The following is a 24,538-nucleotide window of genomic DNA, read 5'->3' as shown; positions in this document are numbered from 1 at the left end:
GGGTGGTATAAACTGGTATTATGGGTGTATATGTAAGGCAAGAAGAATCTATGCTTACTCCTGAGGGCCTCAGGTGTGTATCTTAATGGACCTGTCACCATCAATCACTTACCAAAGCCAAAAACTGTTTACATATTAACTTTTATGAATAACTAACATATCAAGCATTTCAGGTCATGTCTCATGATGCCTCTTTGCTTTTTGTTCTCCCTGAGCTTTCTTAACTTTCAAACAGCTTGCAGGCACTAAGATAAGTTACAAAGACAGCGAGAGGGAGAGAGAGAGACAGAGCTACACGCAACTGCATGTGTGCAGTTGCGTGTAGCTCTGTCTCTCTTTACATTAAGGTGTTTCTCAATCAAAATGATAAATTATGTAAGCATTGTTTATATCCTAACTGTAAAAATACAGCCTTTATCGGAGCTTTATCAGTGACCCTGACATCAGTCCTTATGGCCTACTGTGTTACATGCACACATACCAGACACAAATAGTTATCAGGGAAATGAAACTCCAACTCCCACGAAAACGGTTTAATTGACTCCTCAAACATTATTTACACAATTCCAGAAGAACAACACAAGTGCCAGATGACAAAAAAGAAAGAAAAAGTTCCTACACAAAATAAAAACTGAGTATTTAAATAAAAAGGAGACACTAGTCTAAATCAAAAATGAATTGTCTAAATATGTTTATCAAATCAAGATGTATACAGGATAGGAAAGTGCTTCTCCCATAGAGATTGTGCTATTAAAATCACCTGCAAAACATCTCTGCTTGTTTACTTTCTGATGATGACATTTTGTTCGTTTTCCTCTCTGGAATAGTCAAGAAGCGTTATAAGGCAGGACTGGTCAGCACTGTCTTTGTGCCACGATTGATGCCTTAGCATTATCTGGAAAGTGCACTTCAGGACCCAATAAGTCTACAATGTCCCTGGCTTTACATTCTGGTTTGGATGCAATGCTTCAATAGTTTGCTTACAAGGAATGTGACAGCTTGGAGCTTAATGTAAAGTAGACCATAATGTTTGATTCCTATAGCACTTATTGGAGTGCACAAAGGAGGAGGTGAGTACTGCATTAAAAAGGAGGATGTTTTGTTTTGAAGGCATCAGTGACTATATCTGAAAGCTTGTACTGTTATTTATTGAGCATTTTGTGCAATATCACTCCATGCCATTGTAGCAGATGCAGTAAGAGATTTCAGACACACTATCCACTTGGTTCCAATGTGTCAAGAGAAACTCAGTCTATCACAGATTACAAGATAAAGGCATTATAAACAGATCTTTGGCCCTGCGTCCAGCCCACAGTTTACACAGTAGGATTAGTCGATAAGTGACATCACAGACTATTATATTTCTCATCTTGAGGCTAGGCTGTTAGCAACAGTCTCTGTCCTGTATTGCAGCTATATGGTGCTTTACAAGTAACACACTTTACATAAACTGCTGCAGCACTATACAAACTTTATAACCCTATGTCAAGGTTTAAAAGGAGCAGAGCAAGTACAAAACTGCAAGGCAACAAAAAGACATTCAGAAGTTAATATGTGTTGTGCTACAGCCGCAAAAAAAGAAATGTTAGGCTTTTCTTTTTTAATGCTGTAGTGCTGTTTCTGGGCCTATTTCACTATAATAATCACAAAATACCACAGCAAACAAGTTGACTGCTGCTAAATGTAAAATTCATATAAAAAATCACAGGTGAATGGTGTTTTTAACATGGAAATATGAATGATACAAAAATACTGTGACAGCAACTGGCTTGCTCAAATAAAGAGACACACAATGAGGATTTTACTGCTGAAATGTGAGGCTGTTTAAAGAGTTTGGAATGCAATATTAGTTAAATAAAATAAAACTGCAAACAGATATACAGCAGCTGTTACAATAATGTAACAGTTTCACATACACAAGCAGTTCAGGGTGAGGCTTTTCAACCACTAAAATGATTATGAATCAATTAAGATCATACATTCGTCAATTGTCTAGTATGTTTTTGATACATTCAACTACTATTTTGCCTGTTTTCACTTTTATTGTTCTTTTCCCTGTGTGTCGGTAGATTGGTCAAGCCAGGCTGTGTCAGTGAAAGGCACTATAGAGGAGAAATTACTGCATCACAACTAGACGGACACATACTACATCAGAACAATGTCTAATACGTTACTACATGACCGCTTTGAATTTGTCCATGTCAGGTGATCATTCATCCATTGACAGAAACTGGATTGGGCTGGACTTCACTTCAACTCACTTCAGCACATTTTTAAAATGTATATATATCATTTTAAATGTTCATATAAGATTGTCAAAATATTTATGTGCATTTTAATAGTTTAATCAATTTAAAATATATTTTTGTATCATTTGGATTTTTTTGTGTTTAATTGGAAATTTTACTCTGATTTATTGAACTGAGTGAGGAGAAGTGGTCAGTCCCCCAACAGGATTTAAAACTAAGCCCCTTCACCAACTAAAAAAAGACACACACACACAAACACAAACACAAACACACACATACAGTGACATCAGTGGCCAAACACACATAGGACCATGAATCCTAGGATTATAGTCCTAAACTATTCTTCCTGACCAGTAAATACAGTGGTAGTTATTGAAGCCACCATCTAGTCTGCATTTTTACTGCAGACAATTACACAAAGAAAAATATGTTTTACTTAAGTGACTGTTGCCAGTGGATTTTCAAAACCATATTGATGGCTCAAACAATGACAGAATTAGCAGAAAACAAAATCTACTTTTAAGAATTCAGTACAAAGTTAAACCTCTACAACATCAATAACTGTCACTGGTTTATTTTCACATTGAATTACTAGAACTAGATAGTATCCATATAAAAAAAAGGTATTTCTATAATTTAGCCATTTGATGGTTAATTTGAGATTGAATCTCTTTCATGTCCACTCTTTGAAAAAATGTTTGGATTTGGTTTAAAGTGGAAAGTTAGTCCAAGTTTTAATTTAATTCCTATGTTTTAACAATCATTAAACCCCCAAGATTCACATATATTTACTCCCAACATATATGCACACACACAAGACTGAACACACAAGTGCAGACGGACGCACACACGCACACACACACGCACACACACACACAGAGCCCTACAGTGGGGCCTCACAGTAATTTAGCTCTGCAGAAGGTAGAGCCTGACAGTGAGATTGTTGCCGCTTTGTTTGCCGGTGGTTGGTCCAGGCTGTCATGTGATCATTGCTGATCTAGGCGGAGTTTAGCAGGTTGCTAAGGACTGCAGAAGGGGGAAAAAATAACGTAAACATTTCAGAGGACTTTATGTGATTGATCTGTGTGTTTGTATCTTCTTAAAATTGTGTGTGTGTGTGTGTGTGTGTGTGTGTGTGTGTGTGTGTGTGTGTGTGTGTGTGTGTGTGTGTGTGTGTGTGTGTCTGGGTCTTACCCTGGGGATCTGACTGCACCTCTGTGGTATCAGCTTTGCGTGCAGCTTCTGGATCCGCTTCTATTTACATACATCGACAGAGTCAGATAGACAGAGCAATGCACACAAGGCATCACATGTCAGTTTCTATTTCACAAGCATTTAGTTAACTAACCATACATTTAATGTGGGAGTAAAAGCACCCGGGAGGGATGTTAATATTTCTCTGCTCTAATTGTCTAATATCAACAACCCAATTTTTGATATTTTCTGGTGTTAAAGCTGAAAACTACTCGTTTGTGTGCAGTCAAGCCTTTCTATTTATTTTCAATGGCGCAGCTCTGGCCCTGTATCTGCTGATTACATTGCTATTTTAAATCCTTCTGTTCTACTGAGGGAGAATCTTTCGTATTCATGAATACTAAATATATCATTCAAATTTAGAACATTTGATAAATACTAGCTAGTAATAGTCACAGTATAATTCTTATTCTGAATCTGACTTTTGCCCTACATTGCTTAAGCTGAATGGCCTATTGCTCATGTTGACTGTAAATTAAAACTTTGCTGAATTGGTAGTATTGGTATGCAGGATGTGTGTGAGTTGACTGTAATTGAAAACACTCTGTAAGGAATAAAGCTGAGTCTGCTATGACTCAAAGAAAGTCTGCCGACCTCCAGAACTTGTGATATTCAGATCAAAAGTCACACGCACGCACGTACACACCACACCCATATCGCACTTGAACCTGGCTAAAGAAAAGTGTTACTAAAGAGGCTGGTAGCTTGATTAAAGGCTGAGATTCTGCTATGGTCCAGAACAATATGGTCTCCTGCACAAAAAAGGGAGACCTCCTGCAGGTTATTGTTTAACCCTTTGATGCACAACATGGGTCCAAAGTGACCCGAGTGACTTTTAATTGTAAATTGTGACCCGTGTGTGTAAATCTGATGTAGTAATACAAAAACTATTTTAGTTCATAAATTAAGTGAATAATGATTTGTGGTAATCCAAAACAAGATATTTAATGAATACTTGGAATATTAAATGATTAAATAAATTGATTTCCAAAAAAATAGCAAAGAAACACTGAGCCATGCATGAAATAACATCATCATGTTGGACCCATGTTGTACCTTAGAAAGGGTTTGCATAGCTTGTAGTGTATCGAAGGGTTAAGAAACTAGAATCTAAAAGAATTACTTGTATAAGTGCTGTGATCAAGCAAATATCAAACCCTTGTGTACACCAGTCAGGCATCATATATATATATATTTTTAATGTTTTTTCGTTAGTTAATTATAATTACCTTGTCTGTTTTTGAAGCACAGCTTCTTATGCTGATAGGTGAAGTATCCAACGATTGCTCCTACTACAGCCACAGCAACTGCACAGAGGATGCCTACTACAGACCCGGAGCTGGACTCTGTAGGAAACAAACAAACACAAAAATCGTCAGTCCTGAAAAAGGTAACTTTTTCAATATCATTCATGCATGTTTTATGATATAACTGTGAATGTCCTGGGTTGATATTTGTCAGTGTAACAGCTACTTAAAGAGATTGTAATGTTCAGTATTAACCGGGTGCCATTTCGCAGTTGAAACCTTAAAGGGCAATTCAGCAGTGAGACTGAATGACATGAGATGTAAGAGATGCATCATCTTGTCGCATCATTTCCTGATCCCATATCACTTGCCTACCTAACAATTAAGACTCTTGAAAGCATTCACAGTTACAGTATAAAACTGTCTGCACCTGTAACCCAGTTACGATGCTTACACAGACCTGAATAGTTTTCATGCTGTGTCATAGCATACAGTAAATACCTCTCATAGTCTCTTCAAGGCATGCGAACAAACACACCCATAAAAACCTTACAAAGCCAGGATGACCATGAATTTTTCTTTTATATATCCTAGTTGAAGTTTAAAAATACACCACTACAAGTATAATACCTGCATTATTTATTGAAGTAAAAGTAATGAGGCGTAATCATCAAATTATAGTATAGCGTACTTGTATAATGTAACACAAGATGCTGATACTAGTGCGGATATCACACTATTACTCAGTTTGAATGTAAACAGATGTAATTACAGTAAGCTATACATAACTTACATACTGTATATACAATATATAATAAGTAGTTCCTCTTACTGATAAAATAAAGATTTTATACACCAAATAGCAGGCGTCTTTGTACTTTGTGCAGTATTCAAGGTTTGATGTAGGTGCAGGCTACTATTTAATGACTATATTATGCTTCTAAAGTCTTCTGAATTAAATGAGGAAGGTAGAAGTGAAGATTACAGACTAGAGCATAAGGCAGTGCCTTCAGTCAACTGAGAGTAATAACGGCAGGATAAACTGAAGTGGCAATAGAGAGAAAGATGGAGGGGAGAAAGGATGTTGGAGTGAACCAGCACAAAATAAGTACAAAAGAAAAATGTCATAAAAGGTATGAACAACAAGGGAAGGGAATGAGTCAGAGAACTAGCGTGAGCCCGTGAGATACATTTCTCAACTCCAGATTAAATCAAGTGGAATAAAACGGGAGAAGGCAGTGAGGCAGTACAAGGAAGTAAAAGTGTGCAGACACAGACATGTATGAACATGCATAAGTACAAATGCAGAACACACACCAAGGACACAACCGTTTTTATGGTGTGAAAAGACCCATGAACACACACACACACACACACACACACACACACACGCACACACATACACACACACTATGGAAACACAAGTCTATGGGAACCGTTTGTGGTCAGCAGCCACAACCCCTATCACATTAGCGTAGGTCAGAGGTCAAAGGAAAAGTTATATCTTTAAAGGTGATGAACAAGACAAACTAGTTCACCCATTTATATACCAAGGCATTCTCTTCACTCTTAGTGTATTGATTATTTTAATTATTTTGTATTAAATAGTTTGGATCATTGTTTGTCTGCCATTTATATTTAGTAACTTTGAAAAGTGTTGTATAAATAGATTAAAAATCTATTACTATACTTAAACAGATGCAGTAGTAACAGTTAAAATTGGCAAGAGGTGTTCTGAAGCTCATAAAGCTAATTAATCCCTATCTTGAAGCCCTCCTAGCCTTTTAAAAAAGTTGTAACACAAATACCATTACACATTTCACCACTGGTGACTTCAAGCTTTCAGTCATTTGGATAAATTCTGCCAATTGATGGTACAACCACCCAATTTTCCTCCAATTGATATACAAAGATACTTATTGAAGTTCAAAGGACACATTAAGTTTAAAACAAAATGTTTGGAAAATGTCATGCAGCAGCTTCAGCAGCAACACACCTGCTCAAGGCTCAATGCATGACACGAGACAACAAGGGAATGCTTATGCTGCAGGTATGTTTGGGGCAGTGCATGGGTGGGTGGGTTACTGTATTCAAAACAAAAAAAGAGAGGAAAGGCAAAACTCACCTTGTGCTTCAGGTTTGGCTTCTGTTAAGAACAGAGAACACACACATGCAGTTAGCAACTACACCGTTTACAAACGGCTTAAACACTATGGGAATTACATAATGTGTATAATATATTATAATGTGGCACAAGTGACTGTTTATTTAAACAGACCCAGACATGCACCTGTCATTCTACTGTGTCTGTTTTCAGGAACAGAAGTTAGTTCCGAGCTTCAGAAGTAGCACTTCCAACAGATGTGGCGTGACTACACTTGAGAATTCAAGGTAAAATACAGAAGAACAGTTTCCAACATTGTTTGAACTATAACAATAGGGGAGAGGCATTTTCCGTTGGGACTTGTATCCACTTTATATTGTCAGTGGCATGCCAGTAATATCCTGTGTGTTTTACCAGTTTCCAGAACTACATACGCCCTACTGTTGCTGCTGGGGCTACAAAGCTACACATCTGACTGGGATTTGTACGATTTGGACTCAAGTTGGTGTGATGTGATTATTTTATTGTTATTACGCATATTTTTGGACCATGAACACATAAAAGGTCTTACCATCTCCTTTGGCGCCTGCAGCATGTGCTAAAAGAAAGAAAGAAAGAAAAGTGATTAAAGGAGGATGGGGAGAAAAGGCAAAATCATTTCAAGTTTAAATGTGTTAATGGTGCATGTAAGGCACCGAAAGCAGAGAAGGAAAAAGGGCGGAGCACGATTATTGTCTTTGTGGTAGTTTATACCTCGGAGGCATTAAGAGGTTTAGAGTTTCTGTCCTAACCGGTCTGTAAACACACACACACACACACACACACACACACACACACACACACACACACACACACACACACACACATGAAATATCCCTTCTGTAAACTCACGGAGATGCCTTTATAACATCAGAGATAACATATCTGAGGGAGACAAACAGCGTCTATGTCTTTCTCTCGAAAGCTTTGATCTATTCCATTATGTAAAACAACCACGTTATCTCCTTCAGCGCTGCCTGCCTCTTTGCGCCTGTAACATCATGGCTGCCCTCTACCTGCTTCAACTTGACAAAGCCGCTAATAACAGAGCACTAACCTTTTCAATGGATGAAATGATTATACCAACATAGATGAATCAGCTTTCAGATGGAGCATAAAGGAGAACGATCAACGTTAAAGTGTTGCTGTCAAATTGCTCTGTGGCTGGTGATTAAACTTTCTCGACCCAGGAATGATATTATATTATGCATTATATATTTCAACTTTAACTGATTGTATTTCATTGCAGTCCTGAAATGTTTTTATTCCTTTTTCAACCATGTAAAGTACTTTGTTGCTTTGTTTTTGAAAGGTGTTGTATAAATAAACTTATAATTTTAGCTTAATGTTAAAATGTCTATGGGTTCAATAAGCTGTTTTGCTACAAAGAAAGGAGAACAGAAAGTACAACTTTAAAACTCTCCAAAGAATGATAAGATGTTGTCATTTCTAAATGTATTAAGTCGCTTATTTTAGCTTTTACACAGAAATCACATACATTATCAAATGTCCCATTCACTCCCTGTTCACATGTGATTATAAACCAGAAGTTTAGGTTAGCTTAAAGTATTAAACCCTCCATGTTAGAGAAGGTTTGGTGTTATAGTGGAGATGCTGCTGATCCCATAGACATCGTTACTGCGGGGTTAATCTCAATGCAGAGTGATACAAAAGGTAAAAGTGAGATATGATAAGCAGGAAAGATAAGAAACAATAAAGAAAACGCACAACCCAGTGCACAATCCAATGGGTGCTTATGTACCTATTATATATATATATATATATATATATATATATATATATATAAAAATCAAGGCTATATATATATATATATATATATATATATATATATATAGCCTTGATTTTTATATATATATATATATATATATATATATATATATATATATATATATATATATATATATATATATATATATATATATATAAATCAAGGCTATATATATATATATATATATAAATATATATAAATATATATATATATATATATATATATATATATATATATATATATATATATAATGTAGCCTTGATTTATTAGCTGTATATATGCTTAAATACATAATGTATTCTCTTACTAATATTTTATTTTATTTGCAATAGGTGTGGTATGTCTCGTGTGCTTGAATGCATTATGGGTATTTATAATGGCTACTCTCTGTATTTATCAGAAGTCTGAATTACATTACACAGCATTAAATATTTTCTAACTTGGCCGATCTATTTATTTCAACTCAACAAGGAAAGACTGCACAACGCCAACAAAACCGAACTCTCTCTTCACCAGTGCCTATTTTTATTGCCAACTGTGTACCCTCCTTGTCTGTACCCCTACATACATACATGTTAGTTATTGCTTACAATGATGATATCACCAGTAATCTTTGTAAGTAGTTACTTACCCCCAGATTCAAAACTGCGGCTTTTTCCTGAGTTGTCTGCTGCTTGGTTTGAATCCAGAGCGTCATCCAAGTTAAAGCTTACATCTGAAAAAACAATTAAGATATCATTGGTGACAGAAATGCAATATCAATCCCCATAGGGAAATTCACTTTTCAGCACCACGCCCATGAGGGATATTTTCCAGATGTTCGCCAAAAACATGTCATTTCTTCAACACACAATACTACACTGTTGCATGTTGAACTATTCAATGAAAATATCAGCCATCATGGAAGCACTCTCCACTTCAGTCCCTCATGGCCCCTATAGTGAATACCCTGCAGAGGTGTCCTGCATAAGAACTCTGAAACACTACCTGCTCCAAGGGTGTGACAGTGATCTGGTGAACTAGTGTTGAATTAGATTAGAGGATATTATCTGTCAGGAACAACACCTTTCCCTGACTCTATAATACTTGGGGGAAAACCCAATAGAGTTATACAACATATGGGACTCAGTGTACAAAACAGTTTTATGCTTGGCAGGGATATAGTATATAACCTCAGGGGCGTCATTATCCAGTGACCTATTCGTTCACACAAAACAATCCTGACATTAAATCATAGTGAGTAAGAATTGTGCTCTCGTTGTTAAGCACCACTTGTTGCACATAAACGGTAAGTTATGAAACCATATGTTTCGCTAAGTTTTACTTTACTCTAAAATCTCCTGAGCTTCCTCTCTTCTTTTAACCCCCCCCCCACCTGTTCTCATATCTTTTCTCTCCTTTCTTAATCCTGCTTTCTGTTTCTCAACTCTTTTCCTCGCCATATTGTTCCCCTTAGAAACCTTCCATAGCAACTATTTCCTGTTTCCCCTTTCTTTGTCGTTAGCTTGACTAAGAGAGACCAGCCAAACATAAAATGACTATCCTTGAGTGACGGAAAGAAGGACGTCCTGCTATAAAGCAGGTAAGCACGAACAACAACACTACTTAGGACAGGAAATGCTGAAATGAGCGGAGAGAGAATGGACAATAGAATAGCATTATAGGCAAAGTTAAATAATAAAGGATGACACTTTGAGGTTTCCTTACTCAAAACATCCCACCCCTAATTAAATTTAGGAGGTAAAATTGTGTGGACCAAAATCCCACCTCATAACACTCCTGAGTGTTTTGTGCTTTTTGTTAGTAAAGCACATCTGTTTTCCATTACTGTGTTCAGAAAAGGGGGAGTTGCAATAAAATGATACGTGATATATCATGAAAGCAGGTCATGGACATTTTATAACAGAAAATGACTATAACAACAACAATTTCATGGGTATTCCTGGGGTCCAATGATGACACAGGAGATAGCTTATATGTTTGACATATTGTAGTAGGTTCAGAGTTTGAAGGAAATGCACAAGAGAAGTTATCAGTCAGTTTAGCTTAAATACAATCCATATAGAGTTGGGATTCAGAAGTTGTCTCTTCAAACACTTCTAACTTACTAATACTATATGGTGACTTTCAATATTTCAACCTGTTTACTTGAGGTCAGCTTCTTTGTGGGTTCATTGTTACTGTAGTTACTGAAATAGGCTGGTTTTAATTATGTTGTGAAGAGCTCTTGTATGATGAAAAGAGCTTCTGAGTCATACTCGTAAGGAATTATTTGTAGTGTGCCTTAGCAATTTGTTTAGCTGTGTGAGACTTGGCTCCAGAAAGGTTGAGGTTTAGATAATGTGGCTTTGGAAATTGCTCAAATGAAAGAGGAGAGAAGAATGAAATGAAACATTATTTATTTCTTTTTTACCTCCTTCCACCACAGGAACAATAGCATTCACTTCAACTGTTGGCAAAGACAAAGAACAGAATCATGCTTTGATGCGAACATCTCAAATCATCACACAAATGTGACATCTTTATCAACAGTACAACTGTGGAACACTCTTCTGTTATTTTGATCTTTAAAACAATTACAGAAGCAGAGAAGCTGTTTTCTCTTCTAAAAATGTAATTGTTCATATAACTATCTATCTATCTATCTATCTATCTATCTATCTATCTATCTATCTATCTATCTATCTATCTATCTATCTATCTATCTATCCATCCATCCATCCATCCATCTATCTATCTATCTATCTATCTATCTATCTATCTATCTATCTGTCTGTCTATATCTCTATCTATCTACCCATCCATCCATCCATCCATCCATCCATCCATCCATCCATCCATCCATCTATCTGTCTACACTGTATATACGTATATCTGGCAATGACAGAGTAATATAAAAAATATGATGAATTCATGGAATTTAAATCATGTAATCCTGCTTATTATATATATTCAAGAGGCAGAACATGAAGGTTTGTACAGATTTATATTCTTACTTGTAGGGACGTGGACGTGGACGGGGGTGTTTGTTGTTTGTGCGTCAGCAGCAGGATCTGTTGGGTTTTCCTTATTATCTGCTACATCTACATCTGCTGCTGGTGTGGCTTCAGGTTCAATCTATTACAAATATAACAATTATCAACATGTAGAAAGTCAGCAACTATATATAATTGGAATGCAGAACTTGGTTAGACGACAGTATATTTGTCAGAGTAGGTTTGAATAAGACTTTCTAACACTGCTACTGACCTCCTCCTGAGCTGGTGGTGCAACAGTGCTTGGGGTAGTTTCCTCCTCTCCAGTAGCTTCCTCAGCATTAGGATCCTTAACCTCTGGCTCAGCTGCAGGCTCTGGACAGGAGAGAAAAACCGAGTGGAGGGCATCTATTAGATCACTGATGTCTTTTTATCATCCAAGAGTTAGGACATAGGCTGTGAAGGCTCGTTTTGCTGCATTTCTTTAATGATTGTTGCAATCAAAACCAGGCATGTTGAAAAAGTATTTTGCCACACTTGCACAGTGACAAGATGAATAGTAGTAGTAGCGAATAGCATGAGACATCTGATTTGAGATTGGCCTCATTCTTAATCAATAAATTAGACGGACTACATTTGTTCTTTATACTACAAACGCTGTTGCTTCTCAGTATAACTAATATTAGCCCTGCTGGTATGAAAGTGTAGCTTTAAAGTGGAGGAGAAGCAGGACATATCAGGGCAAAGAGTAGAATCTGCACACAACAGCACCAGTGCATGGAAAGTCCTTGTGGGAACAAAGAACAATGTGCGGATTCTGGTTTGTGGTTAATTAAGAATCAAACAGCATTCCAAGCTGGATAAACAGGACTGCATGTACATGTATGTGCAAGTGTGGTGATGTGTGTGTTTCTGAGTCACCATTTTTACAACTTCCTTGAAAATCATTGTTTTCATGGCATAACATTCAACACTCTTTTTCTCGCAATATTGTTCCCCTTAGCACATGGAAGAAACCTTCCATAGCAACTATTTCCTGTTTGCCCTTTCTTTGTCGTTAGCTTGACTAAGAGAGATAATGACCAGCCAAACATAAAATGACTATCCTTGAGTGACGGAAAGAAGTTACGTCCTGCTATAAAGCAGGTAAGCACGAACAACAACACTACTTAGGACAGGAAATGCTGAAATGGAACAGCATTATAGGCAAAGTTAAATAATAAAGGGTGACACTTTGAGGTTTCCTTACTCAAAACATCCCACCCCTAATTAAATTTAGGAGGTAAAATTGTGTGGACCAAAATCCCACCTCATAACACTCCTGAGTGTTTTGTGCTTTTTGTTAGTAAAGCACATCTGTTTTCCATTACTGTGTTCAGAAAAGGGGGAGTTGCAATAAAATGATACGTGATATATCATGAAAGCAGGTCATGGACATTTTATAACAGAAAATGACTATAACAACAACAATTTCATGGGTATTCCTGGGGTCCAATGATGACACAGGAGATAGCTTATATGTTTGACATATTGTAGTAGGTTCAGAGTTTGAAGGAAATGCACAAGAGAAGTTATCAGTCAGTTTAGCTTAAATACAATCCATATAGAGTTGGGATTCAGAAGTTGTCTCTTCAAACACTTCTAACTTACTAATACTATACTGGTGACTTTCAATATTTCCAACTGTCGCAAGCATCAAGTAAACAGGTCAGCTTCTTTGTGGGTTCATTGTTACTGTAGTTACTGAAATAGGCTGGTTTTAATTATGTTGTGAAGAGCTCTTGTATGATGAAAAGAGCTTCTGAGTCATACTCGTAAGGAATTATTTGTAGTGTGCCTTAGCAATTTGTTTAGCTGTGTGAGACTTGACTCCAGAAAGGTTGAGGTTTAGATAATGTGGCTTTGGAAATTGCTCAAATGAAAGAGGAGAGAAGAATGAAATGAAACTTTTTTTTTTTTAACCTCCTTGTACCACAGGAACAATAGCATTCACTTCAACTGTTGGCAAAGACAAAGAACAGAATCATGCTTTGATGCGAACATCTCAAATCATCACACAAATGTGACATCTTTATCAACAGTACAACTGTGGAACACTCTTCTGTTATTTTGATCTTTAAAACAATTACAGAAGCAGAGAAGCTGTTTTCTCTTCTAAAAATGTAATTGTTCATATATCTATCTATCTATCTATCTATCTGTCTGTCTGTCTGTCTGTCTGTCTGTCTGTCTGTCTGTCTGTCTGTCTGTCTGTCTGTCTGTCTGTCTGTCTGTCTGTCTGTCTGTCTGTCCGTCCATCCATCCATCCATCTATCTGTCTACACTGTATATACGTATATCTGGCAATGACAGAGTAATATAAAAAATATGATGAATTCATGGAATTTAAATCATGTAATCCTGCTTATTATATATATTCAAGAGGCAGAACATGAAGGTTTGTACAGATTTATATTCTTACTTGTAGGGACGTGGACGGGGGTGTTTGTTGTTTGTGCGTCAGCAGCAGGATCTGTTGGGTTTTCCTTATTATCTGCTACATCTACATCTGCTGCTGGTGTGGCTTCAGGTTCAATCTATTACAAATATAACAATTATCAACATGTAGAAAGTCAGCAACTATATATAATTGGAATGCAGAACTTGGTTAGACGACAGTATATTTGTCAGAGTAGGTTTGAATAAGACTTTCTAACACTGCTACTGACCTCCTCCTGAGCTGGTGGTGCAACAGTGCTTGGGGTAGTTTCCTCCTCTCCAGTAGCTTCCTCAGCATTAGGATCCTTAACCTCTGGCTCAGCTGCAGGCTCTGGACAGGAGAGAAAAACCGAGTGGAGGGCATCTATTAGATCACTGATGTCTTTTTATCATCCAAGAGTTAGGACATAGGCTGTGAAGGCTCGTTTTGCTGCATTTCTTTAATGATTGTTGCAATCAAAACCAGGCATGTTGAAAAAGTATTTTGCCACACTTGCACAGTGACAAGATGAATAGTAGTAGTAGCGAATAGCATGAGACATCTGATTTGAGATTGGCCTCATTCTTAATCAATAAATTAGACGGACTACACTTGTTCTTTATACTACAATCGCTGTTGCTTCTCAGTATAACTAATATTAGCCCTGCTGGTATGAAAGTGTAGCTTTAAAGTGGAGGAGAAGCAGGACATATCAGGGCAAAGAGTAGAATCTGCACACAACAGCAACAATGCAACATTGTCCTTGTGGGAGCAAAGAACAATGTGCGGATTCTGGTTTGTGGTTAATTAAGAATCAAACAGCATTCCAAGCTGGATAAACAGGACTGCATATACATGTATGTGCAAGTGTGGTGATGTGTGTGTTTCTGAGTCACTTCCTTGAAAATCACTGTCTTCATGGCATAACATTCAACATTGTGTCTCGCAAGTAATCAGGCTTATTATATATAATATATAATATATATTATATATATAAAACAAAACATAATCTGACAAAAGTACTAACTTTCTGCTGACATTTTATTCTTAATTTGTCAGACCAGGAAGTCCGTTGATGTGTGAGTATGATGATTGTGTGCGTGTGTGTGTGTGTATGTGTGTGTGTGTGTGTGTGTGTGTGTGTGTGTGTGTGTGTGTGTGTGTGTGTGTGGCTCTCATGTAAGGAGCAAGGAACAGTGTGTGGATTCTACTTTTTGCCGTGTAGGATTAGTTTAAAATATGAAAAAGTGAGGACATGGTTTGTATTTGTGTCAGAATAATCATCTGAATAAAGCAACCCAAAAGTTTATACTTTGTTTCAATGTGCATATTTGAAAATCTGTTATTGACCTTGTGTTGTCGCAGGTGCTTCCGCCTCTGTGTCTCCTGGAGCAGGAGTCACTGCTTCGTCAATTTCAAATTCATCGGCTCGATTCTCATCAACGGGCTCAGGATCGACTGTCAATGCTGGTGTTTCCTATATTCAACACAGATATATACATCTGAGATATACATCTCTTGAAATAACATTTACATAATGATCCAGAGGAAAGAAATATCTATATATTTAAAGAAGGCCCTAAGGTGGTTGGGCTTTTTAAGATCACAGCATATATTTGTGTGCGCTTCAACATCTAACAACACAACACAAAACAAAACAAAAGACAATCTGACACGGAGCTGGCATTACATTTTAAGCCAATAACATTTTGTTACATCATAAACTTACATGACACCATTTTAGCTATTTGATACGCCTCCGATTATCAAATAACTGCCTGAGGATTTAGAACTAGATTTTATCCTGTGAGCTTGACTGAATGCAGGTTGCGTTTTCAGGGGCCAACCCTTTCAGTTGTGCTCTTGCCCTAGGCAAGATAAGAGGTTGTCATAGTTTGGAGCGATGACAGGTTTAGAAATAACCTTTTAGAACTATATTTGCATATACGATATTCACCCGTACATTAGCCGGACCTGTTTTTTTTTTAGGTATCTGTTTTTCAAGCAGGTATATCGATGATGGAACCAACATTGGTTTCTTTGAGGTTTGTGATTTACCAGGACACTTACCTATAAACCTATAAAGTAAAATATTTGTATTCTTTACCTCGGGTGCATTGTCAGTTTTCTCGTCAGCGGCAGGTTCTTCCTTAGCCTCTGGTGCTGCGTCTACTTCAGGGGCCGTAGTTACAGAAGCTGCTGCGTCCTCTGCTGGGTCTACATCTACACAGAAAGAAAGAAAGAAAGTAACAGAATAATGAAAAAAAGAGAACACATCCAGTGAAGTAGTGACTACAGGGACATATCAATTTCAAAAAGTGTGGCAAAGTGCTCTGGTGCTTCAATAAACACATCACATGACTGACTGCTGGTGCAAGTATCTTTTTCTTTTTTTAAAGAAGAAAGGAGGCAAACATGGCAACCCAAAATATATCTAAGTGTCTCAAAGAGAGTTTTTTCTGCCTTTGAAGGCTTGCAACTTGACACCAAAACATCCCTATGAATGACTGAATTGACTAACAACCTCTACTGTTCGCAAACAGTGATCTGGTGTAATCTCACTCTATAAGCGGAAATATTATAAATCTAAACCTTAATTTAGAACCAAAAAAACACAAGGCTGTGATTAGTGTGACCGTTGGTAATTAAAAACAGCATGCTTTAATCCATCTGTTACTATTTAAAACCATCTGTCTGAATGGTTGTTAAGATGTTGTGGATTCAACACATTCTCTAACATGACTATCACCACCGACACACACTGCTCTGATTGGTTCCTGATGTGAACTCTCCAGCCACAACTGGATGACAGACCCATCGGTCACATCTCACCTGCCTCAACATCATATGAAGACTCAAACCTCTTCACTGGCATTGCAACTCTGTACTAATGAGAAAATACAAAGCACATGTCTTTGTCATTCTGTGTGTGAGATGAGCATGGCGTTTGTGTGTGTTTGAGGCAGTGCTGTGAGATTCCTCTGTTGCATGTGAGAAGCTGAAACAGCAAAACTGAAACTTATTTTCTCCGCTGATTTCAGCACAACCCTGATGCTGGTTCATCGAGTACCAACCATTAAATAAGAGATATAACCATCTACAAATAGTTTAGAAATGCTTTATGCTGGTAAAACTGCATTTAGCATGGATTGGAAGTGGACAGAAATGTCCAGGAAGGCAGGGCGGGTGCCAAAACACTCCTAGAAAACTAGAAGAATTATGAATGTAGGTTTTGCTGGTCTGTATCACAACTCTCCTCCTTAATATGCTCACAGAAAACAATTCTTCATCTTTTCTAAACAGTTAAAGGATCACTGCGTTTGCCAAGTGAGATTGTATCGGAGTCAGTGGAGCCTTGAGGGAGAACGGCATTAAAACATCTGAAAGATTTCTATCACACCGTAAATTCTGGAGGCGTTCAATGCTGGTGACACCCTGGTTCCCTTCACACACATAAAAACAGATCTAAACTCAAACAAGTAAGTGCGATCAAGAAATGCTAAACACACATGTGCATGCACTCATGCACATCAACATAAATATGAGACATGCACAGATGCATGGTCACTAATAAAAAACAAGCGCTCTTTATTTCTTTCAATCCCCGTTCCTCCAGTAAATGTCACTGTACGAGCTTCACACCCATGGTAAACAATAAACAGTGCCAATCAATGGTTTATTAAGAACCAAACAGCATTACGAGCTCAATAAACAGGACTGCATGTGTGAGTAAATGTATTTGTGTTGTGTGGGGGTTTCTGTTTCACTATCTTCACGACTTCCTTCGAAATGACTGTCTTAATCAAACAGGTGTTATCAAAGATGCAGCGTGGCACGACATTCAGCTTGTTGAACTGATTTGAGATGCCAGTTGTCTCGCCAGTGTAGAGAGGGCTTGTGGTAAAACATAAATAACAGGGCAAGTTAACTTTCTGCTGACATTTTATTGTTCATTTGTAAGACCAGGACCTCTGTTGATGTGTGTGTAAGGATTATGAGTATTTATGTTTTCACTTACAGTAAATGTGGAAATGAGCGGGCACATTTTCCCAGGGTATTGTGCCTACATGCACGTGTGTGTGAAGTATTTGGCTCTCATGTAACATGTGATGTGTGTGAGAGGAACTGCCCCCCATACAAACTCTCTCTCTCTTTCTCTTGCCACTCCATAGAACATTCTGTTCCCATCTATCAGTTTGCCACTTCCTCCTCTAACTACCTCCGCTACAAATACACTCCCAAACATCCCCCCACCCACCAACACGCATGTGCACACACACACACACACACACACACACACACACACACACACACACACACACACACACACACACACACAAAACACAAACACACACACGGCACGTGGGTCTGTGAATGCAAACTCATAAAAAACACCTTCTTCTCCCCTTTTAAATCCAAACATACAAACAACCACATGTTCACACACACGTAAAGGCAACTTCACATTCACTCTCTCACTTTGAGTAAGTGTTGTCCTGTTTTGTGTTAGTAAGGCAGTGAAACAAATTGTTGCACATCCAAACCTCTCTCCCTCCTTCCCTTCCTTTCTTTTTGACTTTAAGACTATCTCCCCCCTTGCCTCTCTCTTTCCCTCTCCCAACTCTTAACTCCCTTTGTTACTCTGCCACTGCTTTCCCTTGAGGCTGATGAGTCATCTGTGTCTTTGACATGGCTGCACGCTATTGTATGAGACTGAACAGCATGCGCAGTGTTAAAACTGCAAGAAAGGACTCCAGAGACGGAATCTTAAGTCAAACCAGTTTACGCATGTGGGAAAGCATTATACTGTTGATTACATTGTGTTCTTTTGGAAAACTGGTTGATAATGTACTTTATCAGGTACATCTATACATGTTAAACCAGGTAAAGACAAGTATGCCATATTGGATGTTATGATATCCAAAATCTAAGATTATATACGTTTCATATCAATATTATATATTGCCTAGCCCTGATACATGTACAATCTATTCTATATTAAACATATAGTTAAACTTACACCTCTCCAACAGTGTCAATCGGCATTACCATTAACATATTCATTATCAAATTAATAGGCTGAGCTGATAAAGCAAAAGTTGTTAAGTGTTAAATAAATGGTTCAAACATTTTGTAAAATACACTTATTTGCTAAAAGTTGTAAAGCAGATTGAAACCACTCTCATGTCCGTATGGTAAATATGCTAAAGCTAATATCTTAGCTTAGCATAAACACTGAAAATAGGAGGATACAGGTAGCCTGGCTCTGTCCGAAGGTAACCTCTTAAACTCACTAATCAACATTTTATATCACATATTTGGGGTTATGTGCCAGACTATTTCTTGGCCAGGCACAGTAACTTCCTGTCGTTACTGTGAGTTATTGGAAGTCACTGGTCCTGGCCAGAAAATAATCCAGCACATAAAGCCCTGTAAAACATCAAATTGTCTGTTTTCTTGTACGAAATAAACAAACGAGATATAACTCATGAGTTTTAGAGGTGCTGGTAGGTGTCTTTTGTTACCTTGGGACAGAGCCAGGCTAGCTGTTTCCCTCTCTTTCCAGTCTTTGTGCTAAGCAACGTTTTAAAGAGCTAAGCGTGACGTTCTCCCCGTATAGGCTGTACTGCACATATCAAGAGTGTAGCTTAATCTGTAACTGACTTTTTGCTGAAACATTGAAATATCCCTTTCCATTGCCCTGTTCTTTATGCTTCAGCAAGTGGGACTTTGACATCACTTGGGGTACTCAACTAATATGGGCATCATCTTTTGCAAAGTTGTCCCTGGCTACAGGTAAAAACAGGATTTATGGGAAATGTGTCACGAATTAAAGGACATGCACGTACATAGTAAATAAGCAAGAACGTTCAGCAAGTTACATCATGTTGGTGAGCTACTATGACAACAGCCAATACAGCGTGAAGACTGCACTTAAAATGTTAGCCTATTATATCATGATTCACAGGCATCACACACAAGTTTCGGGGGTGGGATGAGTAACGATGATTGAACCTGGTGCTGCTCTTTTGATATCCAAAGGGTGACACATGATAAAACTCTTTACATTGGCACCTGATAATAATTATTGGTAAACCTGATTATGAAAAACCCATGTCAAGGTCATATTCACCTTTTGCTTTGGAAATGACAAAAGGACAAAGAAGTGATTCTTATTCTAAACCACTGCTCTTTTATTTATGTAATGTTATCAATGCCAAAGGGAGAGAAACTTCATTTTATCCCCCTTTTGGTTCCTGCCGTGAGATTGTGCAAGATTGCATGTGTATGGCTGAAAGAGTAATATTGCGTGTATATACACCAATAACCAAGCCTTGTTCCGTAATAGTACACCAAACTGTGTGTGCATATGTGTCAGGTGATACAACAGCACATTGTTCTGTCAGATATGGCTGTATTGTGTGTTTGTAGGACAGAAAGTGCTGTGTTTACTCCAATCATGCACACCTTGAAACTGCCCCCATGGGAGCAGAGAGAAGGAGAGAGAGTGTGTGTGTGTGTGTGTGTGTGTGTGTGTGTGTGTGTGTGTGTGTGTGTGTGTGTGTCTTTCACTTATCCACCAAAAGAGTGATTTATGTGATGGTAGTTGAAGGTGTAAACACAGACGTGTCTGTACATATACACCTGGCACACACCACACTGCTCTTTTTGCTTTCATCTGCCTCTAAAACACACACATGCTCTATAACTGACTCATACAGACACTCAAGTTAACGAAGCACTACCATATGGCCACATGTTCTGTACATTAAAGTCATATCGCTCTCTCTCTCCCTCTCTCTCACATACACACACACAGATGCTGAGGGCCCTGGGGGAGAGGAAGGCGCTGAAACTAGTTGAGTTGTTGGGTGTTGTCTACAGCTGGAGCTGGATCTAGTTACCGAGACACTCCCTATCCTTCACGTCTATAGCTTACACACACCGTGCATGAGATGTACGCACATGCGGCTGACCTAACAACCCATCTTTTTTTCAGTGTAACTATGAACCACTTGCATGCAAGCGAGCAAATACACCCATGGAGATCACAGTACAACAGCACCCAGTGGACTTTCCAGTGAGGTTACAGTTCAACAAGTAAAACAATTGTGTGTGGGAAATATAAAGTATGTATGTATATGTGTGTGTGTGTGTGTGTGTGTGTGTGTGTGTGTGTGTGTGTGTGTGTGTGTGTGTGTGTGTGTGTGTGTGTGTGTTGGTGGTTTCTCTCTGGTGGTTTGTCTGCTAATAAAAAATGAACCGGTTGAGTGAGATTACACCAGATCACATGCAAGCTCCATAACGTTCAACTGAAATTTTGTTTGCCTAATGATGATGAAGCTCACTGTTGCTCTGACTATCTCTCTCACTCTTTCCTTCCTCTGTTTTCCCTCTTAATCTGCTACAACATTTCTATTTGTATCTTCTTCCAAAATCTCCCCTATTTCCCCTCCATCTTTCCCAGTGTCTGTGCTTTTCTCAATGCTTCCTTTCTTTCCCTCTGAGTTTTATTGCTCTTGAAAAATCTGAAATCATTGCATGCGCCGCAGGGAAGGGCAGGGGCCCATGGGCCAGCTGAAGAAGAAGGAAGAGGAAGAAGAACTCATGTCCAAAAATATCTAGCCACATTACATGACACACCTATTTCACAGATAATGTCTGGCCCGCAGAGCCGTTAACAATCACAGAACGGAAGAGGGCAGAGCTGCTTTCATTCATTTAGTCAGAACAGATTAAAACAAACAGATTACAGCTAAAGGTGAATTGAATTGGCATGCCGACGGGGAGTCAGACAGGCTGGCAAGAGATGGCAACTGCACACGCACACACACACACACACACACACACACACACACACACACACACACACACACACACACACACACACACACACACACACACACACACACACACACACACACACGAGTAATAAGGCAGACTGGCAGAAAGGAGAGAAAAATAGGTGAGATGTGAATGAGGGGGAAAAAGAGACAGTCTGATGAAGAAGATCAACAGACATATAGACAGACATATAGACAGACATATGATAGATAGATAGATAGTGCGAACAAAGGCATGCAGTTGAAGGCTGGGCTAAATTAATTGGAAAATAAATCATTACCTTGTGCCTTGGCGCTTGCAGCCAGCAGGCTTCCTAATAGCAGAATCCACAGGTATGACATCATGGGAACACGGTGTTCTGGCTGCGATTGAACCGGGTCTCAAACTCTCTTTCCTCTGCCTTCAAACAGGACAATGAACCGCCTTGGATGTTTCAGGTGGACCTGGGGGCGTGTGTGTCGATGTGCCGGTGCGTTCTTGCGCGTCGGATCAAACCCGTGGAGTCTCCAAGGTGCTCAGATGCTCTGCTCAGTGCGCGCCGCCGCGGATCTGTCGTCCTCTTCTTTTGTCTGGATTGGAAGAGAGAAGGTCCAGTCTTTATTAAGGTGGGCGGGTCCCTTCTCCCAAATACAGGCAGGTCGGCAGACAGAAGGGCTGTGTACGGTGCTGTGATGGCATTACTTCCCCACTAATCAGTAGTGTTTTTTTTAATCATTATCATTCCGATGATATAATGACTGTTACCACACATTTGGTACTCAGCTTTATCAACCCACCTTAGTGCAGGAAAAAGCTAATTTATCCAGAAAACCCGCATAATTTTTTTTTTTTTTAATTCAAGCTGTCGTCATTTTAGATTCTGAGAGCAACAGTAGCTTCTCCTCATTGAGATAAAGCAACCTTTGGCTAAGATATAGGTAGTCTGTTTTACTTTCCTACAGCCTCACATATCTATAATTTACTTGGGTTTATTAAATATCAGGTTTCTGAAGAGTACATGGAATTACTGGATTTGGAAATGTAAGGCGTTGGTGTGTTTTTAATGTTAGATTAATGTTAGGTTTCTATTTGAAAAAACCACACATGACCTCATGCAAACCAACCAGTATGTGGATCTGAAAAGATCATGTTCTTTTCCTCAGGCTACCTCTCTCCTTTTCATTACCACTTTGTTAATGGTGCCAAATTGAAATGCTTTTACTGGTATTGATCGACAGGTGGCGCCATTGTTCCATAATTGTATAGTTCACGCCTTTTCTATATGAGGCGTTCAAAGCCTGACTCATTAAAGGATCAAGACTTTGTCGAGCTGCAGTGTGCACACATTCAAAAGCGATTTTGACAAGATAAGATAATTTAATTCTAAAAACCATATGGCGAGTTTCCTTAGGGGTTTCTATATTTCTATATCATTGTCTTTGTATCACAGCCTGTTTTCCTTTTGTAATCGCAAATAACTAAGGGAGGCATTTAAAAACATGTATTACCAGACAAAACACACGTTTAACCAAGTTGTTTTAAATACTTCCTTCAATACATTTTAATAACCTTTTCTCTCTCCAATGGCTTAAAATAAGACACCTAAGCGAAGGTCTAACATCAAATAACAATTTTATTTGCAAAAACACCTTAAATACAAAATATTTCCCACTACCTCACTTTAATGATATTATACAAATAAATTATACAAATGATGCAAATGATGTAGTTTAAGAAAATATAGATATTAAACATGCATGTACTACGGAATAAGTAACTTCATATTCTTACTGTTTAACTGTTTTTAGGAAACAAACGATAAATATTCCTGTGTCATTGGATAATTCTTGCATGACGGGACCAGACAGGTGAAAATGCATCACCATCACGAGTGTAAACAGTTACGCCCATCTGATTCATACACCATAACCACAGGTGTCATGGAAATAAGTCAAGCCTTGCCTATGGGTGAGGCTGTGTGACTTTGAAACATCCATCCATCGTCTACCGCTTATCCGGAATCGGGTCGCGGGGGCAGCAGCTCCAGTAAGGAACCCCAATCTTCCCTTCTTTGCCTTCTGGCTCAGCTCTCTTTTCGTCACAACGGTGCGGTAAAGTGACTGTAATACCGCCCCCGCTGCTCCGATTCTCCGGCCAATCTCTCGCTCCATTGTCCCCTCACTCGCGAACAAGACCCCGAGGTACTTGAACTCCTTCACTTGGGGTAATGGCTCATTCCCTACCCGGAGTAGGCAATCCACCGGTTTCCTGCTGAGAGCCATGGCCTCAGATTTGGAGGTGCTGATCCTCATCCCAACCGCTTCACACTCGGCTGCGAACCGATCCAGTGACTGTTGAAGGTCACAGACCGATGATGCCATAAGGACCACATCATCTGCAAAGAGCAGCGATGAGATCCTCAGGTCACCGAACTGCAACCCCTCTCCTCCACGACTACGCCTCGATATCCTATCCATGAAAATCACGAACAGGATTGGTGCTAAAGCGCAGCCCTGGCGGAGGCCAACATTCACGGGAAACGAGTCCGACTTACTGCCGAGTATCCGGACACAACTCTCGCTTTGGGCGTACAGGGATT

At 38.7% G+C, this 24,538-nt stretch overlaps 1 protein-coding gene across 1 annotated transcript; it reads right to left on the bottom strand.

Annotated features, from left to right (window-relative positions):
* Positions 1-518: 518 nt before the first annotated feature.
* Positions 519-22,542, bottom strand: LOC115026074 (fibrous sheath CABYR-binding protein). The gene is made up of 14 exons (XM_029458672.1): positions 22,241-22,542; positions 16,223-16,338; positions 15,466-15,592; positions 14,366-14,466; positions 14,119-14,233; positions 11,932-12,032; positions 11,679-11,799; positions 11,096-11,131; positions 9,314-9,397; positions 7,426-7,452; positions 6,876-6,896; positions 4,733-4,849; positions 3,444-3,503; positions 519-3,275 (listed from the first exon to the last, which is right to left on the bottom strand). Exons 1-14 carry the CDS (start codon positions 22,302-22,304, stop codon positions 3,247-3,249), a joined length of 1,119 nt encoding a protein of 372 aa, XP_029314532.1. The 5' UTR covers positions 22,305-22,542; the 3' UTR covers positions 519-3,246.
* Between the last annotated feature and the right edge of the window lie 1,996 nt (positions 22,543-24,538).

The sequence above is a fragment of the Cottoperca gobio genome, chromosome 21 (assembly GCF_900634415.1).
Source record: "Cottoperca gobio chromosome 21, fCotGob3.1, whole genome shotgun sequence".
Classification (NCBI taxonomy): domain Eukaryota; kingdom Metazoa; phylum Chordata; class Actinopteri; order Perciformes; family Bovichtidae; genus Cottoperca; species Cottoperca gobio.
This window is presented reverse-complemented; position numbering and strand designations above follow the sequence as displayed.